Below are 20232 nucleotides of genomic sequence, written 5' to 3' on the forward strand. Positions count from 1 at the left end.
TATTTTTTCTAACCAAACAGCTGCAACTGTTTTTTAAATAAAAACACAATTGCAGCCGCAGAGCCAAACAAACTCTTAATCACAAATCAAATTATCACAATAACAAAAATACACTTATGCACATTGATGAACATCATTCTCAGCTCAAAAACCCTAAGTTGTTGGGTTTTTTATAAGCATATAATAATATTGTCATGCCTAATCTTGTAACTAGATCTCTTTCTTTAAAACTTTTTTGTTTGTTTACAAAAAACGGGGTTTAAACTTGAGAGTTTTGTAAAGAACATTAGCATTAATGGCGTAACTTACTAGCTTTAATTAGACTAGTTAATCAACACACATATAATAGTTTTACTCGAGTTTCAATGATAACTTTCTCTTGCAATTAATCTTAATTATGAAAAAAAACACAATAATCATAATTACAAATTAAATTATCACGATAGCAAAAACACACTTGAGCACATTTGCACATTGATGAACACCAGTTTCAAGACAAAAATCTAAGTTGGTGGGTTATTTACATCTATAAGCATATGACAATTGTCATTCCTAATCTTGTAACTAGATCTCTTTCTTCTGAACTTTTATATTTGCTTACAAAAAAGAGGTTCAAACTTGAGAGTTAGCATCAATTACTTAACTTACTAGCTCTTATTAGACTAGTTGATCACGTGAAATATAATGGCTTCATCTTTTAACCATAAAACTCACGAAGTGTGAACCACTGAATTTTAACATCTGGGATCTTACTTAATCATTACATTAGTGGCTAAGATGTTGCATTAGTAGAACAGAGCTGGGAAGTCTGTTGGAGATCACACTAATTATCATGCAATTGTACGTAAAAGGCAACTTCATCATTATAAACACTACCACGATTCAGTCCCAGTACTGTAAACTTATACTGCCTTTCCTGTATCTCTCTTCATTTTGAAGTGTTTTCCTATCCTAAGAATGGTCAGTACCAAGACAACATTTATCATGGCAATACTTTGCGCCTGGCCCTAATATACGAGGTACATGTTCATAGAGCCTGTTAGTTTCTGAACATCAGCATTACAAATGGTTTTTCTCTGATCGTTTCTGTTTGTGCATCATTTTCCTTTGTTCTGATAGTTCTTCATGTATAGACCTCACACACCATATTAATGGGCACCCCAGCCCCTTTTCTTGAGCTAGTTCTTGCTTTGCTCTAAGCAAATATTCTTCCAAAATGGGACCAAAGGACCTTTATTCTGCTATAATTTCACTGATGCAGTCCTGAGAGGAAATTAAAGTTTAAAGATATATGCCACCTCAACTGACTGTTTTTGTAGGGCAATATTAGTGGTTTCAGGACTGATCAGTACCTGCTGCCGCACTCTTGTTATTTTAAAACTGGACTGGGGTCACTGGATTCTTTTTGTAGACGTCTGTGTTAAGGTTCCTTTAATTCCTTCTTCTTTGAGATTGCACGTTAAGGTTTCTTGAAACATTAACATGGTGACCATGGCTTGTTTACAAGCACAAAAATTATATGTGCCCTAATGTATATAATGCACAGGTGATATGAAAATACCATGCATACATGCATGTGCTATGACACACATCTGTTCAACCTTGAACTCAAAAAATATGCTATGGCTAAAACTTTACAATGCCTGTTGTAACCATCAGATTGCAAGTCCAAATGTGCATCCAGGTGCAGCGAGGCATCAAGGTAGAAAATAAATGCTTTCATAATAAATATGACTGTGACTTGCTCTCATATTATAAAGAAAGGAACAAGCTCATTTAGATTAGGGCTACTATGCATTCATAATAGCCACCTAAATTGAGGTAACCACCTTACCAGTGCTTTTTAATGTTTTTCCTTTTTCCCCAAGGAAGTGCAGAATCTTTGCCTTTATCATTTCACTAATCAGAAAGAAAAAGAGCAGGGAGGTCCGAACAGAATTTGACAAAATACATAATGAGTATAAAGATGGAGACAAAATAATTACTTAATTATAACCAGAACAAATTCCTCTCGATGAGGCCTTAAAAATCCTCAAGCATAGCTTGATTTTATCCCCTTATTAGGTAACACATAGATTAACCAGCTAGGAAATAGTAGAATCAACTTTCAAAAGACATTTGGATGTCCTGCACTCCAGGAACTAAATAGTTGCATGAAATTTAAGGGCACTTGGGCTTGTTTCCATGGGTCCTAAGGCTTGCATAACATGGGCATGCACTCTTGTTGCCATAGGTACCTGGTGGAACACACCGGCATCTGTTGCAGCAAGTTTTGCATGCTCTGTGGCATACATTCTTTCTTGAAGATGCCCTGCATCTCCTTGCGCATAAATAACCACAATCTGAAACACAGAAATGGAAAAGCTGGTGTCATATTGTAGCTATGTCAATTAATAGTTGTAATAATGAGAAAGGATTTGATTGCATTTTCTTTTCCTCTCTTTTTTCCCTTGAAGACCATTAACAACGTTTGCGCAGGAAAACCAGGCGCCTAAATTGCTTTGAACCAAAGCATTATATCAGTTCAGGAATCCAATACATAACTTGATGACTTTTTTAGGTTAATAACATTACAATGTAAATGCTTAAATAAAACTCAGACTATGTAAGTTGTGTCACGTTCTCTGCTGTGTTATTTCAAAGATAAAATTGGAGTGCGGAGTGCCTAGAATGGAAGGCCAAAGGTGGTCTAGCCGCCATCAACATGGAAGATTATAATGTGCAATTTTGGTTCTTTCCTTTGTAGTTGAGTGGCTTTGGAGGACACATGATGGCAGAGTGAGGATTACATTGTTCAAAATAGCCGCAGTTAAAATTTTATGTGAGAAATATTCACAACATCTTGAGGTAACAAACACCAAACTTACTGATTCTTTTAGGATAATGTTTCTTATCAATAGCTACCACATCGCTTTCTTCATCCATCTGCATCCAAGATGTGATTTGCATACTGGGAAACGAATGATGTAGAAAAAGGAAAAAATGGGCTTAAGTTGGAAACTAAAGGAGAGACTCACATTAGCTGGAGAATTTGCAGCGTTGCTAAGGAATGAATTCCCTACAAAAGCCTGCAATATATATCGAAGTACAAGTTATAATATTTAACATTGAAATTAAGTCTTTCAACATTTCTGCACAATTTACCTGAATGAGCAGGATGGAGATAAAAATCAAGAGTAGCTTCATCTTATGGCTAGCTCTGGTGAAGTGATAAGGTTGATGAAGAGTAATACGAGAGATAGTTTGCCTGAGACTTGCAGATACGTAGAAGAGAGTACTGGTTTATATAGACATAGAGTAGGCTTTATCTACCTTTGTCTTTAATGACTCACATGAAATGATTGTGGTAAATCACAGATTTTGTGTTGAGTGCAAGTGGGGAAATGCTAGCTTTGAGCAAAATAGACTAGTATCTCTCTTTTTGGATGCTTCCTTCACTTTAGTTTCATTGCTTTTTCTGTGTTGCTCATCTGAGCACAGCTGTTGATTCTTTGGATGGTGGTGTATGGACATGAAGGAAAGAAAAGAAATTGAGAGGTGGAGGAGACGCACGGGACCATCACCAGTTAGGCGAAATCTGTCATGACATTGGTTCAGCTTTTGAGTGAGGGAGCCATAAGTGGAGCACCAGCCCATGAAGCATTACAAATCTAGCAAAAGAGTCCTGCAAGCTTATTTTAGTAGGAACAGAAGGCTCCAAATTTATTTTATTTTTTCTGGGTGCCTAGTTAATAGTGTCACTGAGGCAGAAACAAGATAGAATTACAGCTGGTAAGAGTTAAAAATTTTCGTAAACAACTATTTGTTCACGGAAAAGTAGTTTTATTTCATAAAATGAATTTTAATAAAGTAAATTTAAAAAAAATAAATTATTTTTTAATGTTTGATAATGTAATGAAAAATATGTTGGAAAACATTTTCTAGTATTTGGTTATATCATGGAAAATGAGCCGGAAAATAATTAATTAATATTTTATTTTTCTCAAGTTTATTAAAATAATAAAAAATAAATCTTACAAATTAAAAGGTAGAATAAGAATGAAATTAAAAATATATATAATTTCATAAATTATCTCAAATAAAATAAATAGTAATCAAAATAATAAAAATCAAATCTAAAAATAAAAAAATTAAAAGATGAAGAAATTAAAATAATAATAGTTAACATTTCATAAATTATTTCAAATAAAATAAATAAGGATCAAAAGAATAAGGATCAAATTTGATAAATAAAAAATTTTAATAAAAAAAATGATAAGAGAAAAACAAATAACAATTATAAAAATAAAGAACAAAGTTAATATAAAAATTAAATTTTAAAAGATAAAATTGAAAAATAAATATTCAAAACAAAATATATATAGCAATTAAAAAATTTAAAAATCAAATTTGATATAATCAATAAATAATATAACATTTCTAATTTTTTCATAATTTCTAAAAAGTATTTTCCATCCAAATTTTTTAGGAAAATATTTTACTGAAACCTAGTCAAATTCTTCTTTAATTAAAAAATATTTTTTATTAACTAATTTTTATAACAATAAATAAATATAAAATATTTAAAAAATTATTTTTCAAAAAACAAACATGTTAAAGAGTTAAATCACAAAGCTGTAGACAGACTTGGAGAAGATCATTGCGATATGTACTAAAACTTCTTCCTTGCTGTTAACAAAAACTAAATTGACGAGGGGATATCACTTTGTCTCGTCACAAGATTAGAACAGTACCTTTTTTCTTTTTTTCTTTTTATTTTCAGTTCTGAGATTAATTTTTATAATTTATTTTAGTTTATATTTTGATATCATAGTAGTTTTATTATAACTGAATAATTATGGATTAACTTGATTAAGTCAGGTTTTTTATTTTATTTTTAATTAATTTTTTTAATTTTATTCTTCAATATTTCAATTTATTTTGAATTAAATTTTATAATTTAGTTTAGTTTTTTTATGTGGTTATCTCAGTCTCATCACTCGAGTTACATATTTTTATGGATTAACCAGTTGACTCAAGTTTTTATAAGTTCTTTTTTGTAACTGAGTTATTTTTTTTCAATTTTATCATTAAATATTTGAGTTGTTTGACTTAATTTATTTTGATTTTTTTTTATTAAGTTATCTCAATCTCATTACTCAAGTCAAAACTAATTTATTTTGATTTTATCATTAATTTATTTTTTTTGTAACTTTAACATTAGATTAATTAAAAATTAAATTTCATAATTTATTTTTATTTTTTTTCTATTTGATTATATTGGTTTTATAATTCAAATTTAACAAATTAACTTAGTTAACTCTAATTTTTTTAATTAGTTTTCTTCAGTTTTATTTTTTAAAATTAGATTCATTAAAAAATGAGTTCCTATATATTTTTTATTTATTTTCTATAGATTATCAAATTATTATGTTTTAATTCATAAATTTTATATATTAATATAAATTAATTTAGGTCAATCTATATATACGGATATAAATTCAGAGCATATATATATATATATATATATAATAAAGTAAGAGGCATTGGCTATTCACTATGTAGCAAGATTTATTGTTCCATGGATTACTATATTTTAGTGACATTTTTATCATTTACAAGGGTTATTTGATATTATTTGGTTAAATTAATTTTTTTTAACATGATAAAAAAACAAAATCACTCTTGTAAAGCAAAAAACAATTGCCTGCAATCAACATCCAAGGCATTTTTAGTCTTTTATTTTTTTAATAGTAAAACGACTAAATTATTTTTAATAGCAAAAACTCTAAAATTTATTGTCAAAGGCTTTTCTCTCTTTTCATTATAGTTTTTTTTTTATTATTATTATCATGTAAGCTAAGAGGTGATTTGGTAATTTAGCAAATTTAAATATTATTAAAAAAAAAAAAAGTTGACGCATGATTGCATACATTAGCACATGAGCGTTTCTATAAGTTTTGAACAAGGCATGCAACATCGTTCATTAGCCAAACACTTGAAATTTCAAGGCAGCATTGAAAAGTGCCAGGTATCTCCTCCATGCTTGAATGATGTGCGTGAACAACAAGCTACTGATTTGTTATTGATGACATTTTATTTTGTTTTTTTCTTTTTTCCTCTTTGATTCTCGCATCAAATCCTTCAACTTGACTTTTCTTTGAATATGTTCCTTATTTTTTATTATTGTATGCTTTATTTAAAATAATTTATAGATTTTGAATTTTTTTTTCAATTTCAATTGTATTTAATTTTTTTTATTTATCAAACTTCATCCTTATTATTTTAATTGTTATTTTTTATTTTTTTTATAATCCCTCATTCTTTTATTTCATTTAATATTAATAGCAAATTTAACCTATTTTTTATATTGCTTCTTTTTTGTTTTTTTATCTTTTTCTTGATTTATTTTATTTTTCAATTTCATTTCATTGTTTTATTTAATTTAATTTTTTATTATATTTGATTCTCATTCTTTTTATTGCTATTTATTTTAGTTTTTAATTTTAGATAGGGGTAAAAAATCTACTTTGTGATTTTTTCAAATTTATATTTTGTGATTTTTTTAAATTTACATTTTTTAGGGTAAGTCAATCTAATGACAGTAGATATGAGTTTCAAAGATTACATTTTGATTTTTTTTTAGATTTTTTTTTTTAAATCAATTTTATTATTTGATATTATATTATTAGACTTTCAAATTTATGAGTTTTATAGCCCTTTTTTTTATAGGATTATTCCAATTTTATATCCTAAATCATAAGTTAGTTTTATTAACCCAGGTTAACTTAAGGTTTTTTTATTAAATTTTCTTTTAATTTTTGCTTTTCATTGTTTTGTTTGCCTAAAAGTTGAAATCCATTGTTTTATTTAATTTTTTTATATATAAATTTTCTTTTATTTAATTTATTTAATTTTTTTTTTTCAATTTGTTTTCAAATCATCCTTTAATATTTGTTTTACTAGTAATATTACTTTTTTCTTTATAAAATTATCTGATTCTTATTTAATTTTGTTTTTGTTCTGTTACTAGATTATTAAAACTTTTTACAAATATTTATAGGATTCCTATTTATAATGTTGACAAGCACTTTTTATATAGGTTATTATCCTTCTTCTTTTTTTGTTAGCTTTTTATTTTATAATTATATTATTAAATTAATTAATCATGAATCGATATAAATATTATTATATTATTAAATTGATTAAATTTTTCCTACTCTCTTTTAAAAACGTTATCATCATCCAAACTTTTTTTTTTTTTTCATTAAAAAACCTTGAGTCAGGCCATGGCATAACACAGAACTCCTATCTAATACATCCCTATTTCCAATTACGGTCAAGTATAATTTGCATTAGGGACAAACATGATAGGCATTCAGGTTAAAGCAATTGAGGATCCACAGCGATGTTATAGCCTCTAACAGAGCCAAATTCTGCTTCGAATTTCTTCTTCCGAGCAATCGGCGTTAATCGTCTCAATTCCAAATTTTAATTGTTCGGACCAACCATATCCATGTGCTTATTCAATGATGTATACTATGCTAAATGAGTTTGCTTCCTGCAAATTATGCCTGATCTTGATTGGAAGAAGAAATTCAAAGCAGCATTCGAATATCACACCCACCCCCACATGACATATTTAAAAGCCATTCAAGGAAAAAAAAAAACCCTTGAAAACCTGATAATCTCACTTCTGAAAGATTATTAAGGTGCATATCCGAAAAAAGACAATAATGAAATCACACCATTGGTAACCAATATCGTCCAACAAGAATGGAAAGCGAATCAAGAACTTGTAGCTTCTAGCTCATAGCATATTTCTGAGTCCAGGCTCGAGCAGTAGCATCATACCTGACTCTATCAGTCGTGTAGATATGAGCAATCTCAGGCACCAGGGGATCGTTGGGGTTTGGATCTGTCAACAGTGAGCATATCGACAACAAAACCTGCAAAGAAACATAAAAGATTTGCAAAACAGAAACAATCATAAAGCCCAAGACTGATTCAAATTGAAACTATGGCAAATACACAGGACTTATTTTAAGTTTTGGAGTTTGAAGAGAAGTGAAGATAGTGATGGAGACCTTTGAAATTGTCAAGGCTGGGCTCCATTGCTCCTTGAGAATGTCAAGACAGATACTACCATTGCTGTTAATGTTTGGATGATAAACTTTTGTCTTAAAGGAAACCTGCACGAAGTATTTCATTCAATAGTAAATATCTATTTTGCATGCATCAGTACATTTTGTTGTTCAAAATATAACTAAGTAAACAAAATCTAACAAAAACAACTCTTTCAAGTGACTTAAGTAACATTGAAGCATTACTAATAAACAGGGACATTCATGGGTTTTCATCTTGGTAGAATGGAAGGGCAATACTGGTGTCATGTGAGGTGACTAGATCACTAATAAAACAGAGGCTGTAAAAATCCTAAGGTCAACAACATCAGTACAAAGGAAAGAAGCAAGGAATATTTGCGACATCAGATTACAAGGAGCATATACTATAGCTTTGCTCACATCAGAATTTGTCCATTGTGAGAAAGAAAGGAAACATGAATCTGTGCAGATGAATCGATACATGAATTGTCATGAACATGTCCTTTCAGGGACATTCTGGTATGATGAAAGGACTTCTTGTAAATGGATAGAATCCCATGCTTAAGTTAATATCTCTTCTAAACAAGAAAGAGAATCTCAAAATGTAGCTTAGAACAAACAGCTAAATAAACCAAATCCATGGTGCACCTTAAAAATATCAAATACAAAAGATAGTGACTACTTTTTTTAGTACCTTGGGTGGCTTGAATGGGTAATCAGGAGGAAAGTGTATGTTAACAGAGAACACACCCCCAGCGTATGGGCTGTCTGCTGGACCCATAATTGTTGCTTGCCAATGGAACATGTCACTACCAGCAGGGCCTAACAGTATAACATCATTATTATGTTCAACTCAGGAGAAGAAAAAACAACATGACACGTAAGCCTCTTTCTTCATAAAAGAAACTGATAGCACATTAGTTTCTGCTTAGAAAAGACCTTTTTAGAACAAGTTTAGTGACAAACCTGCACTGCAAGCAGTAGGAGGATCCTTCTGCAAGTCCCTCAATTCCTTGTTAATCCGTTTTGAAGCCATTGTTACTCACTCCTGAGAAAAGGATACGTGAGTGGTTAGAATTAGAAAAATGAAATGCTGATAAAATCACAAGTAACAATTTGTGCTTTTAGCACACAAAATAATATCTAACAACAAGGTGTTAAAAGAACCTTGCACTGCAAAATAGAAAATGCAAGATGAAAGTGAAAATTTACTGGATAAACCAGTTTCAAAATCCGAATGCACCCACGTTCTTTTACGAAATCCAATTCACCCCCCTTAAATCCTAACACCAACTTAATAGAAAAAGCTCCATTCTTCCCTCTTTCAGATATGATAAAGCCGAAACTTCAGTAGAGATTATCAAAAACATTAATGTTTCCACATTAAAATAACTAGAACATTTTCTACATACAAGATCTTGAATTGTTTGGAAAACACTTAATAAAATTCAATTCTTGAATTGTGTGACTTATGTCACCCTTTTCGGTTCGATTCCTAACGCATAGTAAACAATTCCATGTTCGCAGCGCCCGCCTGGACTACCTATAGATGATCCTGTAACCAGGTTTTCATGGGTCCGGGTTTACCCATCCTTAGCTGGATTCCTCGTGTTATAATAATTAAAAAGAAAAAACAAATTATACCCCAAATAAATTGGAAATGGCAATAAAAATATTCTTCCCCAATTAGAAATTCAACAATTTTTCACGATCACCCTTGCCTATCAAACCCTAATTCAAAGAATTCAAAGATTATCAATAAACACAACAAATCTCGATCAACGAAAAACCCGAAACCCTAATCAGTCACCTAATCAACGGCCCCACAACCCTCATTTCACTATAAGACAAAAAAAGATCCTAGCAAAACAATAATAATAATAATAATCTAACCTCAAGTTGTTGTTGGTGTGAGGTTTTCTTTGAAGCAAGTACGAGAGAGAGAGAGAGAGAGATGATCTTTCCAAAATTATGAAATTATAATTTATTATATAGGGGTTAACAAATCTTGTTAACCCCCTTCTGAATTCATTGCAGTGCACGGTTTTTTCTTTTTTCTCTTAGAATATTCTAGAGGGATCAACTGCAGTAGGTCCCACTGCAGCGTTGGATTGATGGTTCGCGATATGCCACCTCACTCGTCAGCCTAAAAACGATCGTTGACGGAGTGATTTTTTATTTTTAATGTATATGGAAACTTGTTTTAGTATTTTTTTTATTTTTAAAAAATTATTTTTAATATTAATATATTAATATATTAAAATAATTTAAAAATACTAAAAATATATTAATTTAAAATTAATAAAAAATAAAAAAATTTAATTTTTTAAAAATATTTTTAAAACACAAAAACAAATATAAAATATTCAAACTAGCTTATTTATAATTAATATGAATAATAATTTCAAGTAATAAAAAAATTTCAGTAACTTTTTTAGCAGTATTGTTGTGATTATTTTTGAAATATTTTTTTATATTAAAATATATGTCAATAATTTTTTAAAAAAATTATCTTTGGTATTAATACATCAAAATAATTTGAAAATATTAAAAATATATTGATTTGAATTTGAAGTAAATCAAATATAAAAAAATAAATATTTTTAAAACATAAAAAACAAATAATATTGGTTCAAATCTTCTATTGAAAAATGACATTAGAGAATTTACATGTCTTAAATAATTGTAATAAATTTTTGATATTTGATAATTCAAATCTAAAAATCTTATTTGCCTTAAGGAATATTTTTTTAATTGCCAAAATCTTGTGTATTATTTCTCTAATTCCTTGATGTTATGACATATCAATTTTATTTATGAAAGTATCTTATTTTTTTATCATGAAAGTAGCATGATAGGAAAAATTATATTGTTTAATTGCTTATTTATACACATATTTATTACAATTAAGAAAATAAATAGAGATCCTTTAATCCCTTTTTTTAATACTTGTTTAATTCATATTAAACGGACAAGATTTTAGAATACATAAAAAGGATTACCTTACAATTTATTCTTATTAAATCAAGATCACTAAATTTGAAACGAGACCGCTTATATTTCTTTTTAAAAAAATATTTAGGTGATAAAAAATTATCTTGTACTTTTATTAAACTTAATTTAATAGATAAAATCTTAAAATCTAATTTTTTTAATTTAATTTTAATTTAAAATTATATTATATAAAAGTTATTTTAATATAATATAGTTAACTTGATTAATCTAAAAACAACTAGATTTATCAATAAAAATATATGATGAACAAATTAAAAAATATATAAAAACAATAAAAACAATTATCACTCAATTTTTACTTAATTTAAATTTAAAATTAAATTATATAAAAATTATCAAACCAGCTACGTGGAATTAACGCATCATAGCACTAATATCAAATTTGCTTTCTCGACCATCATTCTTGATAAGTTGCATTGTTTTCAATTCCACGTTAACAACCTCCATCTTGCTTGAAAACGTGCATCATGGACTGGAAAGATTTAAATTGGCCGGAGTTAATATAAAATAATGTTATTTTATAATAAAATTTAAATATTTTATTAAATTTTTTAAATTTTATTATTTAATATTAAAATTTTATTAAATTTAATATTTCAGTATTTATTCAACGACAAATTAAATTTTTTATTTTTTATTATATAATAAAAAAATTAATTCAATTAAGTGAATAACCCGAATTATAAGTTTGACTATTTTACTAAAAATAAAAATAATATGATATGTTTCTTTTTTGTATTTTTTTTTAAAAACTTTTCTAATCAATAACTCTCAGATAATTAATTTTAAAATTCAGATTAAATAAAGAATTTTTATAATTTATTTAAAAATCTCATGTGCTAGAATCATTTTGGGTGTCAAAGTTTTAATTTTAAATAGAATTTAATCTTTAAATATGGTAAAAAAAAACTAAAAATCAGCCCTTCTAATTTAATGCAGTAAAAAGGAGAAACTAATGTTAAAAATTAGATTCTTCAAAATATATCGATTTATCCAAAAAAATTTATAGATTTTCTGAGGAATAAGATGATGGTAATGTGTATAATATAAGAAATATAATTAATTAAATTCTACATATTTCAAATACATAGATTCAACTTATTTATGGATTTAATTCAATTTAAATTTTATAATTGAATTTAAACACAGAACAACCCAAAAAAAAATATTGTTAGGCATTATGCCATTAGCATATACACGCAAGCATTGGAAACAATTGTCATTTAACTAAATAATTTAGTGTTCATAAGCTTCTCTTACTTCTCCTTTTTAATGTAACCCCCTTTTTTTCCATTCGAAACTTTTTTTATTTTAATTTGGTATATTTTTTTTATTTTATTCACAAACTTGTTTCAGAAGTTACCAAATTTATTTTTAAATTGGTTAAATTAACAAAATAATTTAAAATCTAAGACTATGAAAAGAATTGAGCTAAGAGTTTTATTAAAAAAAAAATTAATCATTATATTTTTTTTATTGGTCAACCAGGTTTTTTTAATCATTTAAGTTGACTATATCACATCACAATAACTCCCACATAATTTAATTTTATTTAAACACAAACTAACAAAAAGTTAATCATGAAAGTTTTTTTTAATATCAATTTTATTTATTTCTTAATTGTATCATTATACCTTTTTTACTAGTCAACTTAATGCTCTTATACTGGGCAAGTCAACTATGTCATGTTGTAGTAACTCATATGATTTAATTTTAAACTCGGGCTAGATAATAAGTCGGTTTAAAAGGTTTCAAAATTGACCTGTTGACTTGAGTTTAATAAAAATATCAAATAATTTTATATAACTTGAATATTTTTTGCTAATTGTTTTTGTTTTAAATTGATTTGAAATGAAGTGTAGACTTGTAAACTAGTAACATTGCTTAACAAATTAATTCATTTCAACATCAATTGATGATATAATCCCAATAATCTTTACATTGGCTTAAATTATATTAAATTCATTAATATAAACTAAAATCCAAGGGTGTTTTTTATTGTAGAAAATATTGTGCATGTATACATAAAACATTATAGACAACTAAAGTGTTTATTTTTTGCATGAATTTTGAGACAAGAAAGAAAAAAGAGGGAGGGAAATAAAAAGTTGTTGAAGCCATATTGGGTAGACAACTAGAGTTTTTTTTTTGTATGAATTTTAAGACAAGAAAGAAAAAGAAGAGAGAGAATAAAAAGTTGCTAGAGCCACATTAAACGTCCAATATTGACACTTATTATGGTCGCAGAAAGAGCTCACCACGATGATTCTTTGGATTCCAAAAATGATCACCATCAAGTTATGAAGGAGATTGCGCATATCATCTTAACTTTGATGAATAGCATGCAAAGGAAGCCATACCAAGTTTTTTTCTATTAAATAACACAAATGGTAATGGATTATCCATTTTTTTATACAATAATTGATTTTTTATATGGACAACATTTAATGGCATCCATGAGCGTAGTTCCTTACTAATTCAATGTCGTTTTAAGGAATTTGCAATCACACTCTTTTCTTCACCTGTGGTGAATTGTACTTTGTAAATTTATTCAAATGCAATTGAACATTTAAATCATTAACAACTTCTCCATATGTAAGTGGACATTACATTTCGATGCCGTTTGTTTAAGCAGCTGCATCTGCGTTTTAAACAAAATGCAGCTCCTACATGTTTGGTTGCGAAAAAACAGGTTTTACTGTTTATGGGTCCCACTGTTTACTACGTTTAGAACGCAGGGTTGCACAAAGCAGCTTCCTGTTGCTTTTGTTTCAACTGTCTTACAACACAGTAAACAATGGCGCACCTTACAGAAGCACAGAGAAAGAATTCCCAGCTCTTTTCCTTCCCCTTCCCCTTCTTTTGCTTCTGCACCATGTCCATTGTTCTGCAACGTGAACAGTGGATACATGGTCTTCCCCTTCCCTTTCTTCTTCTTCTTCCCCTCCTCCTCCTCCTCCTTCTGCACCATGTCTCCACTGTTCTGCAACATGAATAGTAGAGACACACTATTTATGTTAATGAATAGTGGAGACATGGTCTTCTCCTTCTCCTTCCCCTTCCCTTCTCCTTCTTTTTCTGCACCATGTCTCCATTGTTCCTCTATCTAAATAGTGAAGAGTGAATTAATTTACTCTTCATTGTTCATGTGAACAATGGACAGCAGCTACATTGTGCATTGAATCGGTTGTGACCTAGTAAAATAAAAAAATTTGAAATTTTTTTTCAGATATTGTGTTTTATTTGAAAAATTAATATTTAACATAATTTAATGGCACCATATAATTACATTTGAAGGAGATTATATGATGATGTAGCATTTGCAAAATTTGATCGCAATCCTAATTTTATTTTTGATGATATTTTATATGATATTGTGACACGCTCAGAAAACTATGGAAATTATAGTCTTTGTTGAATAGATTTCATGTGTAATGAAATTAAACATAGTTTAATGCAACAATAAAAAATACTTTATATAAAGTATTGTTTATTTTATGATATAATAACATTAGTTAAATAACTAATATTTCAATTAAAAACCATCAATATTAATATATGTTTTTTTTAATTATTTCATAACCTCAATTTGAAAAACATTTTTTAACCAAACACTTTAAATTACTTTTTGTTCAACCTCAATTTCAACCACAGTTTTAACCAAATACATATTTTTTCAAACCAACTACAACTAAAAATACCTTTTATAAAACAATTTTTTTCAAACCATAACCGCTACCACAATACCAAACACACTATTCATATGCACATTTTACCTCAAACTACAATTCTCATCAATTTCTACAAATATTTTTTTTATTACTACTAAAAACAACGATTAATTCTTGAAACTCGAGTTTTAAAATAGTGCTTATAACCATAATTATCAAAATTGACTCGGGAGTTAACCCAGCCAGAGGACTAGATCTCGGGTTTTTATAGGTCAACCTGGATTAACTTAGAAAAATAAAATAAAAAATAATTAAAATTTTAATATTTCATATAAAAAATTAAAAAAACAACCCATATAAATATAGATTATATATTTTCTAAAAAAAAAATACAAAATCTCATCAAGATTCGGTAGGATCAACCAACTAGGATGGAGATAAAGAGAATCCCCAAATATATACTCCTTCTCACAATCTAAAAATATTTGAGGAAACTAGATTTGCACTGCTGCCATCGAGGAGTTGCCTTTCATTAGCAATGCCAGTTTCAATTATTCTAGTAGTAATGTCATATTTGACACGAAATCTTTTCCATTCATCAGCAGTTGCTTGAGCATGTTCATAACTAGAAAAACCATCCCATGTATCCATAGTAGTATTAGGAGAAAACACGTCAATGCTGTTCGTAGCAAGAATATTGTAAATTTTGTGCAAAACACCAATCTCATCCTTGCTTAAAAACAAATTCAATGAAACAGATCCTATATTTTCATTATTTTAAAAATATGAAAAAAGTATAGGAGAAAAATCATATTAAAAAAAAAAACATCAACTAACAAGATTTTACTAGGTTTTTTTCTTGAATAATTTTTTATTTTACCCGAATTAATCCAGCTACCAGATCAACTGAATTTTATATCGATTTGCCAAACTGATTCAGGTTTAATAACTATGTTTATAACCACACAAATTAAGTATTTCAAATAAAATCAATCTAACATCACCAAACATCTTCCTTATTCATTTTTATTTTCACATGATCAATATCTATTACGAAACGAATGCTTATTTACACAAACATGAAACGACCAATTAGAGTCTTAAATCCACATGTTCTTCAATTAATTCATGCCTTTTTAAATCATTAGGATAATGTCTTCATGCTATTCAGTAATATTTTGTTTGTTTTTGTTTGCTTTTAATATTTTTTTGAATATTTTTTATTTTAAATTATATTTGTATAATTTTAGATCTTTAATATGATGATATAATAAATAAATTTTTAAAAATATTATTTTAATATATTTTCAAGTATAAAAATAATTTAAAAAGCAACAATCCTCCTGTTACTTGCTTCCTCTTCCTTAATTCTCTTAGATCACTCTTCAACTCCCTATAGTGACAATAAATATATCCATGGTAATAATATCATTTCTTATTATTATAATCCAATGTTACTTTCAAACTTTATCCTAACTTTATTAAAATTATTTCTTAATAATACATTCCCACCACCATGATCGAAGTTGAATTCTGTCATCAAATCACCATATGATTTTGACAATAATAAATATAAAAAATTATTTATAAAGAAAATCATTCAAGATTTGTAAGTGAGGTTCTGGTCTAGTGGTGGGAGGGGCTTGTCCCCTTCCTCCGCACCTGGATTCGAACCTTACCATGCATGTCTGTCACCCCCGCGGTGCCTTACCTGTTTACTGGGCTTGCAGGATGTTCAGTGGGTCGTGGGGATTAGTCGTGGTACGCGTAAGCTGACCCGGACACCCCACGTAAATAAAAAAAAAAATTAAAAAAAATTAAAAAAAATTCAGTAATGATCAACGAGGGCGCATGTTTTGTTGGGGCCATAATAACAATGGAGTCGATGCACTTACGCGGCAAATATAGAATTAATATGTTGATTATAAAATGGTCTAGGATGAGGGAAAAAAGATTGTAAAGAGAATTGGGCTCAAAAGCCCAAGTGAAAGGGAGACCTCCGCGAATCTGTTCTTCTAATGGATGGGCTTCAATTCTCTTTTATCTAATTTTGATTTTGAGGATCAGAGAATTAAATTTAATTGAGAAAAAAAAATGGGACGCAGAACGAAGAGGAAGCACAGAGAAGACACCCCGACATCCCCATCAAGCTCCGACGACGACGAAGACACCGACTCTTCCATTGAGAGGCGGCGGAGCCGCCACCGCAACCGGGGGAGAAGTGATGGGAGTTCGAGGAGAGATAAGGACAGAAAAAGAGAGAAAGAAGATAAGAGAAGAAGAAAAGACAGAGATAGAGAGAGGAAGAGAAGGAAATCGAAGAAGAGAAGAGATTATGAGTCCGAATCATCAGCATCCGGGTCCGGTTCGGAGGATAGGGAGATTGATAGAGTTCGGGTTAACCCTGGAGATGTAGTTAAAGAGATGTTGAGTGAGTTCCCTAACGTTGGTGGTGACTTAAAACAGGTAATTCTGATTTTTTTTAGTAAAATCTCTGTGTTTTTAGTTATCCCTTGTGGGTTAATCGTGGGATTAACTTTTATGGTTTAAAAATTTGGGCTTTTGGTTGATTAAGTTAAAAGAAATTACAAAAATGAAGCTTTAATCACTGAATTATGTTCTTATATAACATTATGTGTAAAGTAATACCATTATGATTGTAGTGATCAGTAGTGAAGAATGGTTTTTGATTTTTACAAGAAAATGGTTTCTTCTTCCCTGAATATACGAGTTAGGGAACTTTTTATGATTTTTTTTTTTGTAGATTTGAAACTCGTGGTATGCATTGATGTTGCGTTTTTTTTTTTATCTTTGTTTTTATTATAGCTTCTGCAAATGATTGATGATGGACAAGCTGTTGACATAAAAGGGATATCTGAAAGGTCATTGATTAAGCATTTGAAGAGACTTTTTATTTCATTAAATCTCAAGGAAAATGGGGATAGGGTTTTTTTGCTGCGTCCAAAAGCGGGTCCTACTTTGGAGGTTGTTGGACCCTTGATTCAAGCTTGTGCAGAGCCCAAAGAGCAACAAGGAGATCATTCTATTCCATCAGATAGTGTGGATTCTATGCCACCAGATGCAGAACATAAACAAGAAACAGATGACAATAATGTGGCAGTGCCATCTTCTAGAGATGATGCTTCTGCACCTAGAAGAAGGTACAAACTTTATCTCTCTCTCTTGTTCTCAGGTTCAAAATTATGGCTTGTCTATTTCTTTATTATACTAATAAAAGGTCAATGATCTTGACCAACGGGTTTGGTTATTTTTTAATTTCCTTTTTAGTTGGAACAGATTCTGTGTTGTCTTGTTTTGCAGAGAGTAGCCCTAAGAGGACTAGGTATCACAAGCTAGTATTATGATTTATGAGAACCCTCTTTGTTGCAAATCTTGATGCTATTGATCTTTAATTATGGAAAAGGAAGAATGTTAATGTTGTTTTTAACTAGTTATAGTTACTCTTCTTGCCTTTCTAAGATGGCATGTTGGTTCCAGATATTTCTGTTTTCGTATGTTTTGTTGGATGTTTGGTTTATAGTTGTGCTACTTGTTTTCATTTCCTTTCTTAACATCCTTGTATGATGAATTGGTTAAATTATACTGAAGCAATAGTCATGGACTCTTTATTTTTTAAGAAAAATATATTTTATAGAAAAAGACATGAACAGTTGTGTTATGCTGTTTTGCTTTCATTTTACTGCAGGGTGATTGGCCCTGAAATGCCATCAGCCGAGTTACTTGCTGCAGCAGCAAAACTAACAGAAGCACTAGAGCTTTGTTCTAGGATTTATTTTAGGTCTCAGAAGTCTCTGGTCATTCTTTCCTCATCCAAATGCCATAAGTTTTGAAGTAGAAGGGAGTTTTATGTATCGAGGGAGATGATTTTTACCTCATTCCTTTTTATGTGTGCTTCATCTATTATAGTGGATTAAAACATTTGTTTATTTCTCTTTTAAAAACTCATTTTCAGCTGTCTTTTTGATGGAACAAGCATGGGACAGGTAATTCAGAGAATTGTTGGTTTGTAGTTTAGATGTATAGTCTGGCTTTTCTTCCTTATACTTCCTTGTGCCAGTTGGCTTTCTTTTGGTTCGAATCCATGATAGTGTTTGCATCATTAGTAATGTGTCAAGAAGCTGACAGTGGCATTTAAGCAACTTTTTTGGCTGCATTCCTGTTTACTATCACTGCTAAGTTTCTATTTATTTTGTGAGATGGATGAAGTTTTTAATGATGAAACCAAGGGCTTTTTTCTCTCTTTTACTTATTATCAGATGGGCAGGTTTCATGTCCATAAGCACAAGAGTAATGTGTTCAATGGATTTGATCGTTGATTTGGTTTCACTAAATGACTGCAACTTATTTTCATGGAGGACAAATGTGTCTCACCTTGTTACTGACAAACTTTATTTGTTACATACCATTTTGTGGAGAAAGGATTTGGGACACAGAAGATCCTTTAATAGTTTAAAAGCATAACACTAATGCTATATCGAGTATGTTTTTGGACTAGCTGTGTTGTTTAGAACTAAATCAACGGAGGAGGTTGAATATTTGTGTATATTTCCTTGGCTGTTACTTCTAGCAAAGAAGGACTTTTATTTCTTAGTTTCAGATTTGATCTCTATGATTAAGCAACAGTTTTTTTTTTTTTGGGAGTGCAGAGCGGAATAAGCATATACTGAGATAAAAATAAAAAATCTTATACACACTCAGAAGGATGGATCTAAAAGTTGGATGTTTGGGGCTAAAGCATGACCTTTTCTTTTGATTGGCTCCTTATTTAAGAAAGTGAAACATTTTTGAAATATTTTTTAAATTCGAGGAAATGTCTTGATCTTTGAGGGGTCCTGCCCCCTGCTGTGGATAAAATGATTTATTGTTGATAATGCTTTTTTTTTTTTTCGTTGTTCTTCCATTTAACAATATCTTTGCATGCCTGTTATCTGGAATAAACCTATCTAAAAAGTTGATATTAGGTCCTAGGTTATATTGCTGGTAATGAAAAATTTAGAAATGGAGTTTGTCTTCTTTTTTACTTAATTTTTATATTATCATTCTTGAGTTTATGTATTCTGAGCAACTGTTTTAACTCATTAACTTTCACATCTACTCAATTAGGTCACAAGAATTATGGATGCTGTGGGTGACTCTCTATATGATGTTGTAGGAGTAAATCGAAACATGTCTGCTGATAACATAAAGAAAAGGTAAAGTTATTCATTATAATTTGCATGGATTTCAAAATGAGATCTCCATAAATTATTATGTTAACATATTGTCCAGATTCGCAGTAAATTTGTGAATAGTCTATATTTATGCATGTACATATATACTTTCACTCTTTTCCTAGGCAACTGACTTGTGATTTTATGTTACAAAACTCCCCAGCTTAAATAAACTAGGATGTGTGAGTTACATGAATCATGACTTCAGCAGCATAGCTTTTGGTATTGTTT

At 29.4% G+C, this 20232-nt stretch overlaps 3 protein-coding genes across 5 annotated transcripts in view; 1 reads left to right on the plus strand and 2 right to left on the minus strand.

Annotated features, from left to right (window-relative positions):
• Positions 1–1938: 1938 nt before the first annotated feature.
• On the minus strand, positions 1939–3437 carry LOC105118698 (gibberellin-regulated protein 9-like). Of its 2 annotated transcripts, XM_011016705.1 has the most exons (4): positions 3145–3433; positions 3018–3068; positions 2868–2925; positions 1939–2342 (listed from the first exon to the last, which is right to left on the minus strand). In XM_011016705.1, exons 1-4 carry the CDS (start codon positions 3184–3186, stop codon positions 2161–2163), a joined length of 333 nt encoding a protein of 110 aa, XP_011015007.1. In that variant the 5' UTR covers positions 3187–3433; the 3' UTR covers positions 1939–2160. The 2 variants fall into 2 exon arrangements, with proteins under 2 accessions (XP_011015007.1, XP_011015008.1); XM_011016706.1 differs by lacking the exon at positions 2868–2925 and having other exon boundaries at positions 3145–3437.
• A 4100-nt stretch (positions 3438–7537) lies between these two features.
• Positions 7538–10101, minus strand: LOC105118699 (ubiquitin-conjugating enzyme E2 30-like). 2 transcript variants are annotated; one of them, XM_011016709.1, is made up of 6 exons: positions 9978–10101; positions 9197–9257; positions 9051–9129; positions 8779–8906; positions 8067–8171; positions 7538–7928 (listed from the first exon to the last, which is right to left on the minus strand). In XM_011016709.1, the coding sequence occupies exons 3-6, from the start codon at positions 9118–9120 to the stop codon at positions 7785–7787; spliced, it is 447 nt and encodes a 148-aa protein (XP_011015011.1). In that variant the 5' UTR covers positions 9121–9129; positions 9197–9257; positions 9978–10101; the 3' UTR covers positions 7538–7784. The 2 variants fall into 2 exon arrangements, with proteins under 2 accessions (XP_011015011.1, XP_011015010.1); XM_011016708.1 differs by lacking the exon at positions 9197–9257 and having other exon boundaries at positions 9051–9132; positions 9978–10100.
• Positions 10102–16815: 6714 nt separating this feature from the next.
• The window catches only part of LOC105118700 (uncharacterized), a 7717-nt gene continuing 4300 nt past the window's right edge, over positions 16816–20232 (plus strand). The window contains exons 1-3 of the mRNA XM_011016710.1: positions 16816–17236; positions 17597–17931; positions 18477–18585. Coding sequence (XP_011015012.1) covers positions 16865–17236; positions 17597–17931; positions 18477–18585 — 816 coding nt within the window. The 5' untranslated portion in view covers positions 16816–16864. The remainder of the gene's footprint in view (positions 17237–17596; positions 17932–18476; positions 18586–20232) is intronic.

Source organism: Populus euphratica, unplaced genomic scaffold (assembly GCF_000495115.2).
Source record: "Populus euphratica unplaced genomic scaffold, PopEup_1.0 scaffold2156.1, whole genome shotgun sequence".
NCBI classification, from domain to species: Eukaryota; Viridiplantae; Streptophyta; class Magnoliopsida; order Malpighiales; family Salicaceae; genus Populus; species Populus euphratica.

Excerpts from the sequence above, each read along its gene's own strand:
- LOC105118698 (XM_011016705.1), bottom strand. The coding sequence starts at position 3,186 with ATGAAGCTACTCTTGATTTTTATCTCCATCCTGCTCATTCAG. Across the intron at positions 3,069-3,144 it reads TCTCCATCCTGCTCATTCAG|GCTTTTGTAGGGAATTCATT; the intron begins GTAAATTGTGCA and ends TATATATTGCAG. Across the intron at positions 2,343-2,867 it reads ACATTATCCTAAAAGAATCA|ATTGTGGTTATTTATGCGCA; the intron begins GTAAGTTTGGTG and ends TCTGTGTTTCAG.
- LOC105118699 (XM_011016709.1), bottom strand. The coding sequence starts at position 9,120 with ATGGCTTCAAAACGGATTAACAAGGAATTGAGGGACTTGCAGAAGGAT. Across the intron at positions 8,172-8,778 it reads ACCCATTCAAGCCACCCAAG|GTTTCCTTTAAGACAAAAGT; the intron begins GTACTAAAAAAA and ends TACTTCGTGCAG. Across the intron at positions 7,929-8,066 it reads CAGCCTTGACAATTTCAAAG|GTTTTGTTGTCGATATGCTC; the intron begins GTCTCCATCACT and ends GTTTCTTTGCAG.